Here is a 20,838-nt window from a genome sequence, read left to right as displayed (position 1 = left end):
ACCCTACATTGGGGAAACGAAGGCGTATGAGTATATGGAGTTCGTGGAGAGTTTGGATTTGGAATTAATATAAAAAGTATATGTGCAACGAAAATATACAGTGTCTAGATACTTGTTTGGACACTATGTTTTCATGTGTTTTCATGGGTCCTAAGTTGCCCATTAGAATCACAAACGAGGAGTCTAGAAATGAAGATAATCTAACCTAAGTCCTTGACATCTAACCATAATCCGATTAGTATCAATAATTCGGTTAATAAGTATATATTTGTATATTATATAGTATAAGTTATAATTTTATCCATCATGTATTATCATGTAAGTCAAGCATGGAGGTAGGATGATTTCCATCCATTAAACCTCATTGTATGATTCACCAAAGCACAAACTCATCAACTTAGTTGATGAGTTCGATTGGTAATGAATGTAAGACTAATTTTAACTATCTAACTAAAACAACCAAGTAAGCAAACTAGATGCGTACATCTCGAGCATGGAAAGTGTTCGAGGACTTGATGTAGCCTTGTCACTTTATGGAAGTTGTTTTTGTACCAAAACATACAAGTGAGGTAGTGAAACAAATTTAGAGGGCCAAGGCTTCCATAGTTCCCACATTGCTTATACACAAGTCTCCCAACATTGAAGGTTGGAAGCTTGGATGGTTTCAACACTTTGAACATTTCGGGCAGAATTTTAAAGAGGTTTCGAGCCTTATTTCTTGGTGAAAATCAACCACAACACAAACCCACAACTATAAGCTTAGTTAAACTGAGTGGTGTAATTTTGTAATCATGTATATTTGTTTTGTTGTTTGGTTTTCCCATTTTATGGGTTGGTGGATTTTATAATGAAGTTTACATTTCAAAAAAAAAAAAAAAAACAAAAAACATCCAACCGCCTCTCCAAAGGTTGCAATGGTTGGATGGGAATGACATAGTACCCGTACCGGTATCGAATTTGAACAAAATTGGGTACCAAATACCGTACCGTATATGTTGGTATGGTACAGGTATTGGTACGGTACCTTGTTTTGGTACCACTTTGTTTTGTTTTAGTTTTTGAGCACTAGTACGGGTACTGTATAGGTAAAATCCTCACGAATACCAATATAATACAAGTACTAAATAGGTAAAATTGGTACGACCGCCAATACGATGCGAGTACCAAATATGTAAAATCAATACGACTACCATAAATACCATAATATGAAATAAAATATAATATAAAAAAATTTAAAGTTCTATGTAAAATTCGGTATCAATACCCTTTTTTACTCGTACCTGTACCAATACCAAAAGTATCGAATACCAAATCAATAAAACTAGGTACCAATACATATACCGAGTACCTAAAATTGATACCGATACAGGTATAGATACGGTACGGTATGGGTATTTGAGAAAAAACGTCCATCCCTACTCTAATGTAACTGATACCAAAGTGATTGCAATTAATAAAAAAAAAAAAACTTATACTGTTATTTTTAAATTGGTTGTGTACACTCCTTTGTTAAAACATTTTCTTAAAGTAATGAGTAGATTTCAAAGTATATACCAGTCTCATTTCTTTGTTCAAAATCTAGCGTCCGACACCAGGGACCCGGGGCGGTGAGTGATGGAACCCCTATCACTCGTGAAAAACTTTAGTACACCGCCACCACCATCATTTATCACTCGTGAAACTTACCACGCGTGATATTTATCACGCGTTGAATTTAAAAAAAAAATGGAACGTTGGGGGCCTGTTTCCGTCGACAAAATGACCGTTTGAGGGTTTTTTATAAATGGGGTATTGGATTTTAATAATCCCAAGTTTCACTAATTGGCCGGTAATAATCTCAACTTCAAAAATTGCCTACAACAGTCCCAACTTGTAAGATTTTGGCCACCAATGATCCTTGTCTAACTGGGTTATAACCTTGTTGGGCTGGTGACCTGCAACTTATTCCGGCGACCCGTTTTACCTCTGAAACCACCAAACGAGACCACCACCAATCATCTCCGACCTCCTGTAATCTTCTCCGCTTCTCAAAGTTTAAAATTTCCACCATCTACGCAACTCCGGTGACCTGCAACTTTTTCCGATGACCTTCTTTACCCCTGAAACCACCAAAGGAGACCACCACTTGTCATCTCCAACCTCTAGTGACCTTCTCCGCCGCTCAAAACTTCAAAAAACTAACTGGGTTATAACCCAGTTAGACAAGGATCATTTGTGGCCAAAATCTTACAAGTTGGGACTGTTGTAGGCAATTTTTGAAGTTGGGATTATTACCGGCCAATTAGTAAAACTTGGGATTATTAAAATCCAATACCCCTTTATAAACCATTTCCACTAAAAAAAGGTTGTGAGTGATGGAATAATGTTTGATGATATGGCGGAATTTGATTGAATGTTGTGAGTAACGAAAGAGTGATGAGTGATCACCACCCCTACCCCACTTATAAACCACAAACCGTAAGGTGCGTTTTGCCATCGAGCCACATAGATTCATCATTCATCCGAACCGAAACCGAAACCAAAACCAAATACCATAACAACTTGGCGTTACATCCATAGTTCAAGGTAGTAACATGTCAATACCCAATAGTACAAGGGTAAAAACAAAAATTCACAACTAACAATCCAACAAAAACATATGAAAACATTAGACTTCACTTTATCATATCATATCATCTTCAATCTCATGGCTGCAACTTCTCTTCTATCTTTATCCCTTCCTAAACCAACCATACTCATTCCAAAAGCAACGGCTTCCATTACAACTCCTCCGGTTACCGTAACCGAGACGCTTGATCAGAGATTCGGTCGAAAGGGTATCCGGTTCACTGAGAATGATCAGGTTGCTGAGCTTACGGTCCGAAATGGTAGTTCTTTGAAAGTTGGATTGAACAATGCTCATGTCACTTCGTATAAACCGAAAGTTTACTGGAAAGACGACGGGTTTGAAGAGATTTTGTACACAACTTCGGGTGGTAAAGGAGGGATTGGTTTGGTGATTGATAGTGTTTCGGATGATTCGAAAGCGAAAGGTGTTGATTTGTCACAATGGGTTGTTAAGGATGCTGATTCTGATTCCATTGATGCTGTTCAGGTGATGTTCTTGTTTAGTATTTTTGTAAGATTTTAGGTTGTTGTTTTTGAGTCATGATGTTTTTTTGATGATATGGATTGTGTGTTTTTTTCAGTATACAAATATGTTATTTTTTTAAATTGTTTTTTTTAATTAAAAAAATATGAAATACGGGTCGTTGTTTTCTGTTATCAATGTAGGATAACATTACTAAAATGTATGGTTCAAGTTATATATGGTGTAAGTTGAGTACGGGTGGGATAATGACACATGGGTTATCATAAATTCATAATTAACTAATTTAATAATCGGCTTGTGTTCGGTTTAACTAGTTTATCCGTTTAATTAAACATGTTAGCTCGTCAACCTTTTTTTTTATATATTGATCCGCGAAATCATTTATGATATGTTTAACTCATTTTTTTACGGCCCGCCAACTGGATTAACACGTTTACGACTTGATTATCACCGCTAATCCGTTTGACACATTTAAATAATTGGGTTTAATGAGTCATGCTCGAGTTACATGATATTAAGATTTTAAGTGTGTTGGCGGTTGGGGATGATGTTTTAACACGGACAAAAATACGGGCCACGTTGGATTTGAACAATTCAAACTGCCAACCCAAACCGTCATCCTGGCAACTCAACACGATTAACACCCTTGTCGTTTATATGTATGTCCGTCTCACTTAGGGGTGCAAACGAGCCTAGCCGAGCTCGAGCTCGTTTAACTTATGAAGGCTCGGGCTCGGCTGAATCGAGCTTTGTTTTTTATCTTGAGCTCGGCTTGTAAATAGTTTTTCGATCCAGAGCTCGGCTCGTTTAATATTTATTTTTTAATTTATATTAATTATTATTTAAAGAGTTAAATACCATTTTAGTCCCTGTGGTTTGGGCCATTTTGCAGTTTAGTCTAAATATTTCATTTTTCGCATGTGGGTCTAAAAAGGTTTCACAGTCGCTATTTTAGCACTGGGTTACCTTCATCCATTTTTTCTGTTAACGAGAAGGGCAATTCAGTCATTTTATATCTAATTCTGTTAACTAGAAGGGCAATTCGGGCCATATAAAATGACTGAATTGCCCTTCTCGTTAACAGAAAAAATGGAAGAAGTTAACCCAGTGGACTAAAATGGCAACGGTGAAACCTTTTTGGACCCACATGTGAAAAAGAAACATTTAGACTAAACTGACAAAATGGACCAAATCACAGGGACTAAAATGGCATTTAACTCTTATTTAAATGTATATTTAATATATTAATTAAAAATTATATAAATACTGGGCTCTTTTAGGCTCGCGAGCCGGCTCGAGCTCGGGCTCGTTTCCTAAACGAGCTTGTTTTTAGACTTGGGCTCGAGCCCATTTAAGCTCGGCTTGTTTCAAGCTTTTTTCCGAACCAAGCTCGAGTAGCTCGGCTCATTTGACTCACTTTTGATCTTAGACATTTGTCATACATGTGTTTTATGGTTATATTATACCACATTTAAAAAGGGAACTCACTTGTACAGGTAGAATTGAGTTGCACCACCAGTGGAACCCTTGACATAACCTATGTGATCTCACTCTATGCTCTAAGCATGGCAACCGCGGTTATAGTTAAAAACAAAGGTCGAAAACCTGTTAATCTAAAAACCGCGATACTTAGCCATCTCAAGTTCAAGAACAGAGGAGGAACCGCGGTTGATGGGCTCAAAGGTTGCTCATATTGCACCCACCCTCCTCTATCTTCTCCTTTTGAGATTCTATCCCCATCCGAAGCGTTAAAACCAGAAGATCCAGGCTTGTTTTCCTTCGGATGGGAACCTGAGAAGAAAGGAGGAGTTTGGAGTGTACAAGATGTACCCATCACCATTTTGAAGCACAAACTTAGCAGAGTTTATGGTACCCCTCTTGAGGAGAGATTAAAAGAGTTTTATAACACTATTCCATCAAAGTATGAGACCCTTGATCAGGTACATTGATGATTATTTATTTTCTTGATCAATAAAAGTTACAAATTATATATAGGGTTAAATTATTTACAAAATACCCTTAACATAAGAATTGGAGAAGTAAATTTTTATTTTTATTAAAATTATTCCCCATACTTATTAAGCACGGAATTTAGTCCCAAAATAAATAAAAAAATCGTGATTTTACACCAGTAGAGTAATTATGTAATTTTGTAGCGTAATTATAATTACCCTACAAAGAGTAATATAATCACCCTACAATAATTACTCTACTACTCTAAAATCACGAATTTTTTTTTTTAATTTTTTACATTTTGTAATTAAACGTATGTGGTAGGGAAAAAATTCAAAAAAAAATCTCCTTCACTCTGTACGTTAAGGGTATTTTGTATATTAAGACCCATTTGTATTTGATATTTACACATTATATATAACTAGCGGACTTGATCAATCTATGCATCGATATGCAGGGACGAGATTTGTTTTTTCGGGTAATAAGAATGGGGTTTGAAGATATATACTTGTCGAGTCCTGGATCGTTGTCGGAAAAATATGGACAGGGCTACTTTATATGTACAGGTCCGGCGTCGATATTGGCTCCGATCACGATTGAACCCGGTGAGGAGTGGAGAGGGGCACAAGTCATCGAACATGATAATTTGTAAATAATTATGACAATATTTATTTTTTAAATGTCACAAACTTGTCATAATTCATTCCGTTTATGACTTTATGTACATGCGCCAAGGGTAATTAGTAAATCCCATACAAAGTTGTGAAAAAAAGTATTGAAGGATGCATATTTGAAAACAAAGGTCTATGGTGTTGAGTGTCGTCACTAGCCGTCATAAAAACAAATACAATGGGTGACTTCATTCTAATGCGTTTTCTTACTAGAACGATCTGCAACCAACTTATTCTGATTAAAACTCGTTTTGACCTAAACAAAATTAGTAACACTTTTAAACGGCCAGTTTTGACTCAGATTCATTTTCATAAGAATCTATGTTAACTAGAGATGTGCTCGGTGTCAACCGGTATCAAAATTCCCTAAAAACGGGTACTGTTACTTAAAATACCCGGTACGTTACCAAAAACGTAAAAAGTCGATACCGAAAAATATTTTGGTTCGGTAAATTCGATACCGGTTCAGTACCAATACCCGGTACCATCTACTCACCGGTTATCCAACCTTGCCCACCATAATCTTGTCTCTTTAAAACGTGTGTTAAGTTTTATTGGATATTGGTTCCGGTCACATACAAATTTTGTGAAAAAGTAATTGCGGATACATTCTTTAAAACAAACAAACGTTACTTGACTGTCGACACTAGCCGTCATAAAAGCAAGTACAACAGGTGAATTCATTATGATTTTTTGTGTATTACCAAAATGATCTGAAACGAACCGATTTTGATTAAGCTCACTTTGACCCAAATAAAATTCGTCATAAAAGCAAGTACAACGGGTGAATTCATTCTGATATTTTTTTTCTTACTAGAATGGTTTAAACGAACCCATTTTGATCAGTTTTGACTCAAATATGTTTTAATAAGAATCCATGTTGACCGATTATCTAACCTCCCCCCCCCCTCCCCCCCCCCCCCCTAATCTACAGAGGCTGGTTAACGTACAAAATGCCTTAACGTACAATGCGTACGCGATACATTATCAATATGTGAAATCTGGTAACTAACATGCGGCTTTCATTTTTTTCCACATGCCATTTAAGTATTCTTCTATACATGCGATTTGAAGTTTTTATTGAACATGTGATTTCCCTTATTTTGTATTTTGTATGTACATGCAATTTTCAGGGTTTTTGACACATGCGATTTTTACTTTTGGTAACATAACGTACGATTTTACCACCGTATACACAACATACGGTTAGACATAGGATATAATTTTTCTAATCTACAAATTGTTTTCAACCTTTAGTTTTATCTCCTAAAAGGTGCGCTAAAGGGTTTTAATGGATAAAACTTTTATCGTGAAAGTTGCCATATATAGAATAAATATTAACCAATTGTTTCGCCAATTATCTCGCCCGCTACGAACCCCTAACATTTTCGTTTATGCCACAACAATCAAATCAATTCACAATCCAGAAAAAAAAAACAGATAGATTTTCGAACTGTACGGCAAAAACCAAAATAAAACCTAATAAAATTAGATGGTTACAAGGGAATGGCAAGTTCCCAACCATCTAAAAAACCGTCCAAAACCACCGCTGGAGGCGGTGGGACGTCGTCCTCCGGGCAATCTGTGAAGTTTGCCCGGAGAACGTCAAGCGGGCGTTACGTCAACTTATCAAAATATGACGTTGATACGCCCGGTGACTCATCCGGGGATTACATGAATTACACCGTGCACATCCCCAACGAGCTTCCAGAGGCATCCGTGGCTACGAAAGCCGAAGAACAATACGTCTCTCACTCGCTTTTTAGCGGAGGTTTTAATAGTGTGACTCGCGCCCATCTCATGGATAAGGTAATCGACTCCAAGGTGACGCACCCGCAAATGGCCGGGTCGAAGGGCTCGTCGTGCGCAATGCCGGCTTGTGACGGCAAGGTTGTGAAGGATGAGAGAGGCGCTGATATTATTCCGTGCGAATGCCGGTTTAAAATATGTCGCGATTGTTTTTTAGATGCGCAAAAAGACACGGGGTTGTGTCCCGGGTGCAAAGAACCGTATAAAACGGACGCGGATGATGACGTGCCTAGTGCAGCGTTATCGCTACCCGGACCGGACGGTAAGCGTACGTCGTTGGTGAAAAGAAACCAAAATGGGGAGCTTGATCATAACAAATCGTTGTTTAACGATTCGTCGGGTACGTATGGCGTTGGTAACGCGTATTGGCCGTCGGACGGTAGTGGTGGTGGGAAAGGGGGCGGCGGTGGTGGTTTTGAAGATCCCGCGGATAAACCTTGGCGGCCGCTCACGCGGCGGCTACCAATGCCCGCGGGTATTATTAATCCTTATAGGTTATTGATAGTGGTTCGGTTAATAGTTTTGTGTTTCTTTTTGACATGGCGGGTTACGCACCCGAATGATGATGCAATGTGGTTGTGGTTCATGTCGATTATATGCGAGATATGGTTCGCGTTCTCGTGGATACTCGATCAGATCCCGAAGCTTTGTCCGGTGAATCGATCTACGAATCTCCAACTTCTTCGTGATAAGTTTGAAACGAGCGACAAGAAAATAAATCCGTCAGGTCGTTCGGATCTCCCCGGTGTTGATTTCTTTGTATCGACTGCGGATCCGGAGAAAGAGCCACCCTTGGTCACCGCCAACACCATCCTCTCGATCCTGGCTGTCGAGTATCCAGTTGAGAAGCTCGCTTGTTACATATCGGATGATGGTGGTGCGCTTTTGAATTTCGAGGCATTGGCGGAGGCTTGTAGTTTTGCTAATCTATGGGTCCCGTTTTGTCGAAAACACGACATTGAGCCGCGAAATCCAGATTCTTATTTCTCGTTGAAAGGTGATCCGACCAAGAACAAGAAACGAGCGGATTTCATCAAAGACCGGAGGAGAATGAAACGAGAGTATGACGAGTTCAAGGTGAAGATCAATAATTTGCCGGATTCTATAAGGAGAAGATCGGATGCGTTTAACGCGAGGGAGGAGATAAAGACACTAAAGACCATTCGGGAACGTGGTATTGACCCGACCGAGCCAATAAAGATTAAACGGGCCACATGGATGGCCGATGAAACTCATTGGCCCGGTACATGGGCTAATCCGAGTCGTGATCATGCTAAAGGCGATCATGCTGGTATCGTACAAGTAATGTTAAAGCCTCCGTCGCCTGACCCATTATATGGGTCAGGGGAAGAAGGCCTTATTGACTACTCAGACGTCGATATAAGATTACCAATGCTTGTATATATGTCACGGGAGAAACGTTCTGGCTATGACCATAACAAGAAAGCCGGGGCAATGAATGCACTTGTGCGTTCATCCGCGGTTCTCTCTAACGGACCGTTTATCTTGAACTTAGACTGCGACCACTATATATACAACTGCATGGCGGTTCGAGAAGGAATTTCCTTCATGATGGACCGAGGCGGTGAGGACATTTGCTACATTCAATTCCCGCAACGGTTTGAAGGAATCGATCCTTCAGACCGTTACGCCAACCACAACACTGTCTTCTTCGACGGAAACATGCGTGCACTAGACGGTGTACAAGGGCCGTTTTACGTGGGGACCGGATGCATGTTCAGACGTTTCGCACTATACGGTTTCGATCCACCAAAACCCGACTTGTTAACATCCAAAAAGAAAGACGACGACGCCGCTCGATCCCCCGCCGAGACACAAGCATTAAAGGCGACCGATTTCGACCCCGAACTCGACGTCAACGAGTTACCAAGACGATTCGGAAACTCGATACTTTTATCAAACTCAATCCCCATAGCCGAGTTTCAAGGCCGCCCTATCGCCGACCACCCGGCCGTTAAATACGGGCGGCCACCAGGCGTCCTCCGGAACGCCCGCGAACCGCTCGACGCCACTACAGTCGCCGAAGCCGTTTCTGTAATTTCTTGTTGGTAATTATCTATATATTATTATCTATATATTAAATCACAAACCTTGTGAACAGTGATTTAATTAATAGAGTAAACTTCCGTTTTTCTCCCTGTGGTTTGGTCACTTTAACGGTTTTGCTCCAAACCTTTAAAAATAGCCATTTTACTCTCTGATGTTTCGGTTTTTTTGCCAGTTTGCTCCCCGCCTCTAACTCCATCCAAATTGTTTGTTTTTCCATTTTGCTCCCCGCAGGGAGCAAACTGGCAACAAAACCAAAACATCAGGGAGTAAAATGACTATTTTTAAAGGTTTGGGGCAAAACCGTTAAAGTGACCAAACCACAGGGAGCAAAACGGAAGTTTACTCTTATTTAAAATTACAAAATTACTTTTACTGTTCACGACTCATAACTACAGTTTGTTTAACCTTTAACCTCAGGTACGAGGACAAAACCGAGTGGGGTGACCGCGTGGGTTGGATATACGGATCCGTAACCGAAGACGTAGTCACCGGATATCGAATGCACAACCGCGGGTGGCGGTCGATATACTGCCTAACAAAACGAGACGCTTTTCGCGGGTCAGCTCCGATCAACCTCACCGATAGACTCCACCAAGTTCTGCGATGGGCGACCGGATCAGTGGAAATATTCTTCTCTAGGAACAATGCATTTTTAGCATCAAAACGGCTCAAATGGTTGCAACGTTTAGCGTACATTAACGTTGGTGTTTACCCGTTCACGTCACTTTTTTTGATAGTTTATTGTTTTCTACCGGCGCTATCGTTGTTATCGGGTCATTTTATAGTTAAGAATGTGAATGCGACATTTTTGATATACTTGTTGTTGATGACGTTGTGTTTGATTGGGCTTGCGGTGTTGGAAATACGATGGTCGGAAGTGTCGTTAGAAGATTGGTGGCGGAATGAGCAGTTTTGGTTGATTTCTGGGACTAGTGCACATTTTGCAGCTGTTATTCAAGGGCTTTTAAAGGTGATCTTATTGCTAACTGATTAAGTATAAAACTACACGTTATACGGTTGGTTTCTATGCTTTACACTTTGTAACACATTTAGTCCACAACTTTTTCCCGAAAGTGCATGACTGGTCCTTGTGGTTTGCACTTTGTAACGCATTGTACCTACTAAAACTTTTAGATTTGTTGCATGTGGACGAAATGTGTTAAAAATGCAAATGACAAGGACCATCCATGTAATTTTAGAAAGCTAGGGACTAATTCCAAAATTTTGGTAAACCACAGTGACTAGGGAGTGTCCGTGTACTTTATCCTAACTAATTAGTAGGGGTAAATTTGTTTATAAATCGTCGAAAACAATTGAACCATTGGAATCGAAGAAATTCGGTTGGTTTGGCCGGTTCGAAATATGTAAGGTTTGGTTCTTGGTTCGGTTTTCACGATTTGATAACATTTTTATATTAGTTTAATATTATAATTTTTTAAATATATGGTTATATATATTTAAGAAAAACCCTTATTATTATTATTTTAAATCCAATACAAAAATTTATGCTTTAACAAAAATAACTTTTTTTTTTGTCTAAAACCGACGTAAAACAGTGAAATCCGGTCGGTTCGGCCGACCCAACGAACCCAGGCGATCCAGTCTGTGTTTTCCCAAAACCGTAGTTACGGTTCCGCCCAAAGTTCTTGTTAAAATTGGCCGAACCGGACCATGAACGTACCTTGTTTGATTTTTTTAGGTTTTTGTTTATCATGCATTGATTTTCATCTTTCTAATAGGTGTTGGCCGGAATCGAGATTTCGTTTACATTGACCGCGAAAGCGGTTGAAGATAGCGATGATATTTACGCCGAGTTATATCTTGTGAAATGGACGTCACTCATGATTCCTCCGATTGTTATCGCGATGATTAATGTTCTTGCGATGGTGGTTGCATTCTCGAGGACAATCTACAGCATAACACCACAATGGGGGAAGTTCGTCGGGGGTGCATTTTTCAGTTTTTGGGTGTTGGCTCATTTGTACCCGTTTTTCAAAGGGCTGATGGGAAGGAAAAAAAAGACGCCAACGATTGTGTTTGTGTGGTCTGGGCTCATCGCTATCACACTCTCGTTGTTGTGGGTTGCTATAAATCCTAACTCCGGCCCGACCGATGCAAATACGGGTGGATCTAGTTTTAAATTTCCATAAAAGAATAAGATGTATGTTTGTGACATTAGTGTTAACCATATTAGAACAGGTTCGGCAGTTGCAATTTTTTCTATTTTTTTTTTTTTTTTTTGGCATTGAAGTGGTCAGTTTTGTTTTTTTATAGGATGTTAGTAAGACATTTTAACTAGAAAAAGCACACTTATTATAACTCTTGTAATCAATTAACACCTACATTTTAATTAGAGGAAAGCGTTAAAAACATTGTATTTTTTTTTAACGGCAAATTTGGATCACTGACGGACTGGAGTATGATCGTGCCACCAGCGGAACCACCCGATCATATCCATCTCCACTAGACATAATGCCTATTACACCAATTCAGGATGAAACCTAATAAATATGGGAAAACTCCCCTTGTAGGAATCGAACCCAGGACCTATTGGTACCAAAGTTTTATTCTTTTTCTTTAGATTTAGGTTAGCCTATAGTAGATTAGCTGAATTTTGTCATGATTTATCACAGGATGTTCGTAAGACATTTTAACGAGATGAGTTATCGTTATTTGTTTCAAGCTAAATATCCACATATTTCGGTTAAGTCTTGCAGACGACTCTTATCAAGGTACGCGACTCGTTTTATCCGTTCGAGTGGGTCAAATGGGTGCCAAAAAAAATAAAATAAAACTTTTGGGTGGAGGACGGAGCAAGACAGGCTTCCAACTCTTGAAGGTCAAACATTCATACGGGGGAGACGTCATGTAGACGTTGTTGTGAAGGGTGGAAAACTCGGACCATCTTTTTACAATACGTTATGTGGCGTCAGTTATATGGAATAAGGTGAGCTCGTGGCGCAGAATACTGCAGATTTTCGTGTTCCAAATCAGAGATCCAAGTGGTACAAGAGCAGGGCGAAGAGATATGATATCGACTCGGCGAAATGGCTTTCTTTCAATTTTGATTAGTTGTAATGTCTCTGCTTTACCAAACTGGGTGTTTAAGATGCAGTGTGGTTTGTTTCTGCTGGGCTGCGCTAGCATCTTGCTTGCAACCGCAGCATGTAAATCTTTTGGGTGTCCAATAAAAATTTCTGCCGTTGAAAAAAAAAACCAGGCTTTGCCTAGGACTAGTCTTTGAACTGCAAATCTACACTACGCCACTACAGGACTAACTAAGGGGCTGTTTGTTTACCTCTTAATGAGGCTCTTAATGGTTCAGACCTCTTACTGGTGCAGCACTTAATGGTTCAAACTGTTTGTTTCGTGAGCAGATGTCTGAATGGTTCAGACATTTGCCTCTGAATGGTTAAGACCTCTAATCTGAATTGGTCAGACATTTGTCTCTGAAGGGTTAAGCATTATCCTGACTCTTAATGGTTCAGACCTCAGACCTCTTACTGGTTCAACACTTAACCATTCAAAAGTTGCCAAACAGCCCCTAAGCCTAAAACCACGTCTGATTGGACTGGGCCTTGTCGGTCCACGCACATGACTAATTGTGCATCTTCAAACAATCCCGTAACTTTAAGATTATACTGGATACGTTTGGCTGATTTAAAAGAAAACCATACACGCTTTTTTTTACCTATTGCCAGGCTTTGCCCAGAACTGGCCTTTGAACTGCAATCTACATGACTAATCAAAACAGAAAACCGTAATACGTTTTTTTTTACCTATTGTCAGGCTTTGCCCAGAACTGGCCTTTGAACTGCAATCTACAGGACTAATCAAGCGTAAAACCATGCCTAACTCGATTGGGCCTGTGCATCTTTAGACTATCCCATATATATATATATATATATAGAGTAAGGTTAACATACAAAAAGCCTTATCATACATCACGTAGGAGACAATGGTAACCGTTGGATCAGGGGTATAATCACGCATGGGACCACATAATCTCGCATGGGACCACATAATCACGCATGGGACTATAATCACGCACGTTCTATGATAATAACGCACGTTATATTTTTTGTCATGTATGTTAATGTAGGTTAAGCCTTGAAGTACATTATACTTTCTCTCTCTCTCTCTCTCTCTCTCTCTATATATATATATATATATATATATATATATATATATATAGGGTAAGGATCCTGTAAAAAGTGCTCAAAGTGTAAGAAGTGTGAGAAGTGTATTATAACACTATATATAATACTATATAACACCATATAAACACCGTATAACAATATGTAACACCATATAATACCATATAACACTATGTAACACTATATATCATTATATAACAAATATAACACTATACATCTATCATAGACATGCTATCAGACAACCTATAGTGTTATATTTGTTATATAATGATATATAGTGTTACATAGTGTTATATGGTATTATATAGTGTTATATATTGTTATACGGTGTTTATATGGTGTTATATAGTATTATATATAGTGTTATAATACACTTCTCACACTTCTTACACTTTGAGCACTTTTTACAGGATCCTCTACCTATATATATATATATATATATATATATATATATATTTCTACTCTGTTTATAAAATACAAGTTGAAATAATATAATGTGCCAATTCATAATAACATATTATAAGCAATACCAACATGTAATAAAAATCAAAACATAATAAAGAACTATATGTATAGCAAACCTGAGAGCTTTGCACATACCTCATTAAATTGGAACGAGAACAAAAAATCACCCCCAATTCGCCCATCCTTGTTCTTGTGACCCCTGATGCATGGCCACATGAGTTGGGACCCACAAGATCCGTCTCCTTGTCATTCCCATGAGTAAACTAAATAATAATCTTATAACAATAATAATACTATCCAAATCTTCAATACAGCAACGCTCCCAGATGAAGGAAACAAAACATGTTCTAGCATAACAAAACATAAGTCAAAGTACTAAAGACATGTTATCAGTTTATTACAAACCAAAAAGGAAATGCAAAAATCATAATGTATATACATTAATCAAGATTAAAGATAACACGTTACTCGTCGTCTTTGTATGGATACTCCTCTGGAACTTGTTTAAGAAGCTTCACCTGTAACTCAAATGCATCATCTCCTCTAAGCATATCCCTGACCCATGTGACCTCAGTCTTCATCGACACCTACAAACGTGACAAAAAAAGTGTTGACATCACTTTATTCTAAGTTTAACGTGAGAAAAACGTGTCGGGTCAGATAAACCATACCATCTCTAGAGCTCCCCTGACAACTCCACTTAAAATGTTGCAGTAATATAAGCCTTGACAGGTGTCTGGAAGCTCGACAAAGTCTACAAGCGGGTTATCCTCCAGAATGAGACTGCAACAAGTTCCCTCTGTATCCCAGTTACTCACGGATGCAGTTACCCCTAAAAACATTTTGAAGCCAACCTATTTGGAGACATCAATCGAGACCATAAAAATGGGTATCAGTGAACACATAACTTGGATACAATACATATTGATCGATCAAAACGCAGAAACAATACATTTCACATTCCAGAAAAAATGTTTCCCGGTACATATTGTGCCATCCAAAAGGACATAACTCATGATTGTAACAATGTTGATAAACTATGTACCACCCATATAGCCCCAAAATAAGTACACACACACGCATATATATCTATGAGTGGGATTCGAACATTCGGTACAAATAGCTTTTGATGTGCGCAAGCACTAGTGTAATTATTACACTACAGTTTTAAAGTAGAGTTTTAATTACGCTCTATGCAGTTAATATCAGTGAAATATTGGTTACATCGGTCCCTTAGTAAAATATCTGTGTCAAGTATCGGTCAAAATATCGGTACCGGTATTATCGGCAATATGGACCGATATATCACTGATATTTGACCGATATATCACCGATATAACCAATATATCACTGACATACCACTGAATTATTGGTGTTAAATTGCTATATATATAAATTTTGCATTATATTAAAATTACCGATATCCCATCGATATCTCACCGAGACAACCTATATTTCAAATATCGGTCCTTGACCGATATCCGATAATTTACCGCATTAACTGCATAGATTACGCTACTTCAATTTGTTGTAGTTTAACAATTACAACATTACAACTAAAAGTAGTCTATTGGTAAAGTATTAAAGGAAACATCTTTCCATTGGATACGCTGCACGACTGCAAACTCAGTATAGACTCAGATTTTCATGTGGCTTAAATTGCCGGCAGGTTACGTTTTTGACTCGGTGGGGGAAATGTTACAAAGTGTTAATGGATGGGTATGTCGTTGAAAAGGAAAAAGGTTGCACATGCAGTTTTCTTATTGACTCTTTGGAGCTTGTGGCAATTGCGGAACGGTAAAATTTTCAATAACAGAAGCATCTCGATTTGTAAGCTGATTGAAGATATAAATGATACATCTTGCTATGGTGCCTTTATTTGTTTGGTTTTGTAATAAAAGTTCTGTTTTTCCGTTGCAAAAAAAGAAACTAAAAGTAGCATAACTATTTGCTCAGTGGTGTAATTAAACAGTTTACAAAATGTCACCGCGTGTATTTTTACTTTGCTCCGTATGTTTCGCACCGAAAAACCGACTTGTATTCGATCCTAACACAATATATATATACAAACATATAAAAAAGTCAGGAGAGAAGATAACAATACCTTGGCAATGACTTCAGCGGTTTCCCTAAAATCAACACATCTAGTCACATTAGATTTCGCAAGAAACTCATCAATTAGCCGGATTCCAATATTGTAACCCCTGATTAAACAACAAAATCGAACACAAAGACCATCAGAATAATGAATCCAGATAGCACGTACAAGTAAGCAAGTCATGCTCATATGTAGACATGAAGTTGAAACTCGGTCTTAAAAAGCCGACAAAAGCGACAAGGTCTAAAACCGAGGCGCAAAGAACCAAGCGCACTCCTTTTCGTACCCAAGGCGCAAATACTTATAGAATTCCTATAGGTTTCTAGCCTCATTTACCCGATATTTACACACAAAAGTTGAAACTGAGGATAATAATTTTGCAATCTAAAATGCATACATTTGATCGAGCTGCTTATTAACTTCCTCGACCTCTTCCAGATCTGTAAGCAACTGTCGCACTATCGCTCCATAGGTCAAAGTAAACAACTCAGCGTTCTACAAACAATCAAATCAAGAGACAAATTCAAAACCTAAACACAAATCAAGTACGCATATCTTATAAACAATGAATTTCAGATGCAGAAACATTACCACACGCTCAACGTTGGCGAAGATAGCGTCACCGGATCTAGGAACAGCGGGAGCCATTGAACGAACGTCTAATTCATAATTACAAGATGTTAATAATACTTTTGTAAGGAGAAAAAAGTGAAACCTAATTTTGTATGAAATGCAGAAATTAATTTGAATAGTAATGAACAGTTGAGGAGATCGTGAAATTAGGTTAAATAAATATACCTGGACGGTGGTGGATCTCAGATCGGATCGGAGGATTGGTTTTGCAGGAGTGCAAAGAAGAAGAAGCTGCAGTCGGTTGTTCTGGTTGTTTGCTTGCCCGTGGGTTTCGTCCAGATTTAGGTAGGCCTATGACTTGATATCATGAACTTACTTTGGGCCTAGTTCAAGATTTCACTAGTTCATGAACTCGTGAATTTAACCGGTTACTAAAAGAAAATATTTAATATTATGATTTTATAGGCTAAAGCTAGGTAGGAAACCCTTCATTTTAAGAAAACCCGGGAAACTTAAAGCTCCCGACATTTTTTTTTTTTTTTTTAAAAAAAATAACACATGTAATATACATGTTTTTAAGAGTTTTGGGCCAAAAAAAACAAAAAAGCGCCGAAGGGATCTTTTTAAAAAAATAAACAAGTTTCAGCAACTTTCAGCATTTTTTGTCTAACACATGTTAGTCACCGAAGTTTCTGGAACTTGTTTATTTTTTTTTTAAAAAGTACTCAGCGCTTTTTTGTTTTTTTTGGCCCAAAACTCTTAAAAACATGTATATTACATGTGTTATTTTTTTCAAAACAAAAAAAAATCGGGAGCTTTGAGTTTCCAGAGTTTCCTAAAATTTTTAGGGTTTTTTGTCTAGCCCAACCCTGATTTTATATATGTTAAAACACAAACGAATATATTAGATTACAATGACAAAAAAAAATTGAAATACATGAATATGCAACGATCACAATTCGTTGAAAATCTTTTTATGAACCACGTTAGTTGTTTTATTTGTAGGTTTACTGTTGTTGTCAAGTATTAATAGTTTGACTCCATCTCGTATTTTTACCCTTGATAAAGCAACATACAACTGACCATGAGAGAAGACGAGTTATTTCAAGTACAAACCAACTCTAGAAAGTGAATGCCCTTGACTTTTGTTGATTGTCATTGCGAAACATACGGCCAGTGGAAATTGTCTCATTTGAAAAGTAAAAAGAATCCTTTTATCAGAGGGGGTCAAATTAATTCTAGGTATATATGTGTGACTGCCAATATTTGCTTAGATATTATCTCCGCCTTCCATTACATGGTTGTCCAGTTTTTCTACCTGTAGCCTTGTACCGTTGCACAAACCATTCCGATGGTCAATGTTTTGTAGTAGCATTACTGGAACACCAACTTTAAGCGCTAACCTATGATTTGGTAAGCCTGATATTTTGAAACCGTTGAGCACATCCGAAGAGTATATCATTTGTTGTGTAGAATTAGCGTCCTCAATTGAGCAAAGACTGTCAAAACTAAGATACTCTCTTTCTTCATTTGGAAACATTGATAACAACCTGTCATTAATCTCATGCACAACTTCATTCTTAGGTGCAAGCACTTGTTACTATATCCAATTCAAGCACTTGTTACTATCATGCTTACTATCGTACTTGAATACAACTTGAAACCACATGGTCTGTCTTACTTTGATTTAGGGTACTCTTCACCTATAAATACAATTAAATAATTAACTCCAAAGTAGTTACATATCCGATTCAAGCATTTGTTACTATCATGCTTACTAACCTGAATATATAACTTGTGTAGTAGACGGGATAAACAATGTCAAATATATAATTTATAAGTTTGTAATGATATTTAAAATAAAGAAATGTTATAATGAATCTGTAAAAAAATTAAATAACATTTAATTCACAAACGAATAAGCAAATCATAAGTCTCTAAAGATTTCCTTGTATATCATATTTGTTGTCTTATTTGTAAGTTTTGTAACTTTCTCTAATATTAGATATTTGACTCCGTCTCTATTTTTTACACTTGCTAGTGTCACATACAATTGTCCATGAGGGAAAGTCGGTTTTTTCAAGTACAAACAAACCCTAGATAGTGATTTTTCTTGGTTTTTGTTAATTGTAATTGCAAAACATATAGACGGTATTAGGGGTGTGCAAAAAAGCCGAATTAACCGATCCATAACTGATAAAAGCGTACCCAAAAAAACCAACGGGTTTGTTAATCGTTTTTCTGGAAAAAAAGGTAGTACCGAGTAGGTTATGGTTGTCAATGTACCCATACACGATATAACCGAACCAAACCAACATGTAGTAAAATATGTCAGGTTGAACCAAACAAAATGTATGTCGAAACGTAGACCAACTCAAAACATACATAAAATAAACACATGTGTTGGCGTCGTACGCGCTATGATAAAGTATAAACTACAATCAACTCAACTCGTTTCCAAACTTAATTTACGTCGAAACGTATAGTAACTCAAATTTATGTTGTCGAATGAAAACGTATTATATTTGACCCGATTTGTTTTCAAACAAAATTTATGTCTAAACGTAGTTCAACTCAAAACGTACGTAAAAGTAAAACATTATATAATTGACCCGATTCGTTTCCAAGCAAAAATTACGTTAAAGTGACGAATTCGAATTTATACCGACACGCACATAAAAATAAAAACGTAAGAAATTATTTATAGGGTAAACTTGAAACTTTAGAAACTTGAGATGGTTAAAGTGACATTTACAACATTAGAGGGTTACAAACTAAATTTACTTTGAAACATATAGTAGCTTAAATTTATACCATCAAATGACAACGTATTAAAATTGACCTGATTAGTCTTGTCCAGTTAAGAAATATAGCCTGCTCGAAATGGAACAACATGAATCTCCAATTTAGAAAGTGGGATGTACAAACAAAAAAGAACATAGTCTCCTTAAAATGGAACAACATGACTCTTCAATTTAGAAACTGAGGTGTACAAACAAAAAAAGTTACACTTAAAGAAAATAACAATAAGGAAAAGTATAGTATATAAAAAGTTGGTTTTAGTGCCGATTGAAATCTAAAAATCAGTTATAAAAAAAAAAAACCTCATGACAAAACCATCACTTTCTTAATTAGCTTATTCACATTTATCAAGTCTTTTTTTTCTTTCTATTCAAAAACTCGTAACAAAACCTTTACTTTTTTTTAAGGGTGAAGCTTATCATACTTTCCAAATCGAAGAGCTTCGTATTACTCCACTTTGCCATACTATGTCGTTTTAACCGGGTCTATACGGGCTTTAAAGTTTGGCTTTTTTGAGCGTTCACTCAGGAAACCATACCGTCGGTTGTCACTTGACAGTAGCAGAACTCTCTCACGTAACACACGATAGGACAAAAACCTGGTTAGGCTCAGGAATCAAATTAACAACCCTACACAAAGCCTAATTCAAATCGTTCATTGCCTGCCTGTATGAACCCACACTAAGGCCATGTGTAGTCATAAAGCCCTTTTGGGGGCGTTATGCGACATGTGGCATGCCACGTCACCCCGGGGCTATATGGGGCGTTATGCAATTTGAGGCCGTAGTCATAAAGCCCCTGTGTAATCATTACTCATTTTTAAATTTTTATTTTTTTAATTAATTTGTAAGTTTTTTAAAAATAAAATTCATTTCATTAAATAAAAAAAAGTACAATAAAATAAAAAACATTAAACTAGAAAAAAAAAACATTAAACTAGAATAAAAAAAATTACACAATCAAAGGTTATATTTTTTTTCAATCCGCTCCTTTTGTGCCAACGTCATTTTCAAAGCTTTTCCCGTTAAGTGGTCATGCGGTTTCGAGTAGAACTCAAAGTCGTGAGCCCATTGTCTATCCCGCATAATCTCCGTAACTTCGTGGTTCTCCTCTAAACGTTTATTGATTGTAATCGAGAAGAATGAACCCG

At 37.5% G+C, this 20,838-nt stretch overlaps 3 protein-coding genes across 3 annotated transcripts; 2 read left to right on the top strand and 1 right to left on the bottom strand.

Moving 5' to 3' along the window:
• Positions 1-2,654: 2,654 nt before the first annotated feature.
• Positions 2,655-5,799, top strand: LOC110926234 (photosynthetic NDH subunit of subcomplex B 2, chloroplastic). Its single transcript, XM_022169992.2, has 3 exons — positions 2,655-3,094; positions 4,588-5,031; positions 5,502-5,799. Exons 1-3 carry the CDS (start codon positions 2,687-2,689, stop codon positions 5,694-5,696), a joined length of 1,047 nt encoding a protein of 348 aa, XP_022025684.2. The 5' UTR covers positions 2,655-2,686; the 3' UTR covers positions 5,697-5,799.
• A 1,422-nt stretch (positions 5,800-7,221) lies between these two features.
• LOC110926223 (cellulose synthase-like protein D4) lies at positions 7,222-12,103 on the top strand. The gene is made up of 3 exons (XM_022169982.2): positions 7,222-9,593; positions 10,012-10,564; positions 11,334-12,103. Exons 1-3 carry the CDS (start codon positions 7,222-7,224, stop codon positions 11,742-11,744), a joined length of 3,336 nt encoding a protein of 1,111 aa, XP_022025674.1. The 3' UTR covers positions 11,745-12,103.
• A 2,372-nt stretch (positions 12,104-14,475) lies between these two features.
• Positions 14,476-17,273, bottom strand: LOC110926214 (trafficking protein particle complex subunit 3). The gene is made up of 6 exons (XM_022169972.2): positions 17,113-17,273; positions 16,906-16,973; positions 16,712-16,809; positions 16,321-16,420; positions 14,888-15,070; positions 14,476-14,803 (listed from the first exon to the last, which is right to left on the bottom strand). Exons 2-6 carry the CDS (start codon positions 16,960-16,962, stop codon positions 14,681-14,683), a joined length of 561 nt encoding a protein of 186 aa, XP_022025664.1. The 5' UTR covers positions 16,963-16,973; positions 17,113-17,273; the 3' UTR covers positions 14,476-14,680.
• Positions 17,274-20,838: the final 3,565 nt, after the last annotated feature.

This window comes from Helianthus annuus, chromosome 2 (assembly GCF_002127325.2).
Source record: "Helianthus annuus cultivar XRQ/B chromosome 2, HanXRQr2.0-SUNRISE, whole genome shotgun sequence".
In the NCBI taxonomy this organism is placed as follows: domain Eukaryota; kingdom Viridiplantae; phylum Streptophyta; class Magnoliopsida; order Asterales; family Asteraceae; genus Helianthus; species Helianthus annuus.
The sequence above is the reverse complement of the archived record's forward strand: the minus strand, read 5'-3'. Positions and strand labels throughout refer to the sequence as shown.

What these genes read in the sequence shown, in the direction of transcription:
- LOC110926223 (XM_022169982.2), top strand. Translation starts at nt 7,222, where the DNA reads ATGGCAAGTTCCCAACCATCTAAAAAACCGTCCAAAACCACCGCTGGA. An exon ending in GTTTCTGTAATTTCTTGTTG is followed by an intron (nt 9,594 to 10,011) that starts GTAATTATCTAT and finishes CTTTAACCTCAG; the next exon opens with GTACGAGGACAAAACCGAGT. An exon ending in TTATTCAAGGGCTTTTAAAG is followed by an intron (nt 10,565 to 11,333) that starts GTGATCTTATTG and finishes TCTTTCTAATAG; the next exon opens with GTGTTGGCCGGAATCGAGAT.
- LOC110926234 (XM_022169992.2), top strand. Translation starts at nt 2,687, where the DNA reads ATGGCTGCAACTTCTCTTCTATCTTTATCCCTTCCTAAACCAACCATA. An exon ending in ATTCCATTGATGCTGTTCAG is followed by an intron (nt 3,095 to 4,587) that starts GTGATGTTCTTG and finishes TCACTTGTACAG; the next exon opens with GTAGAATTGAGTTGCACCAC. An exon ending in AGTATGAGACCCTTGATCAG is followed by an intron (nt 5,032 to 5,501) that starts GTACATTGATGA and finishes ATCGATATGCAG; the next exon opens with GGACGAGATTTGTTTTTTCG.
- LOC110926214 (XM_022169972.2), bottom strand. Translation starts at nt 16,962, where the DNA reads ATGGCTCCCGCTGTTCCTAGATCCGGTGACGCTATCTTCGCCAACGTT. An exon ending in AATAAGCAGCTCGATCAAAT is followed by an intron (nt 16,421 to 16,711) that starts GTATGCATTTTA and finishes TTGTTTAATCAG; the next exon opens with GGGTTACAATATTGGAATCC. An exon ending in TCAGGGGAGCTCTAGAGATG is followed by an intron (nt 14,804 to 14,887) that starts GTATGGTTTATC and finishes TCACGTTTGTAG; the next exon opens with GTGTCGATGAAGACTGAGGT.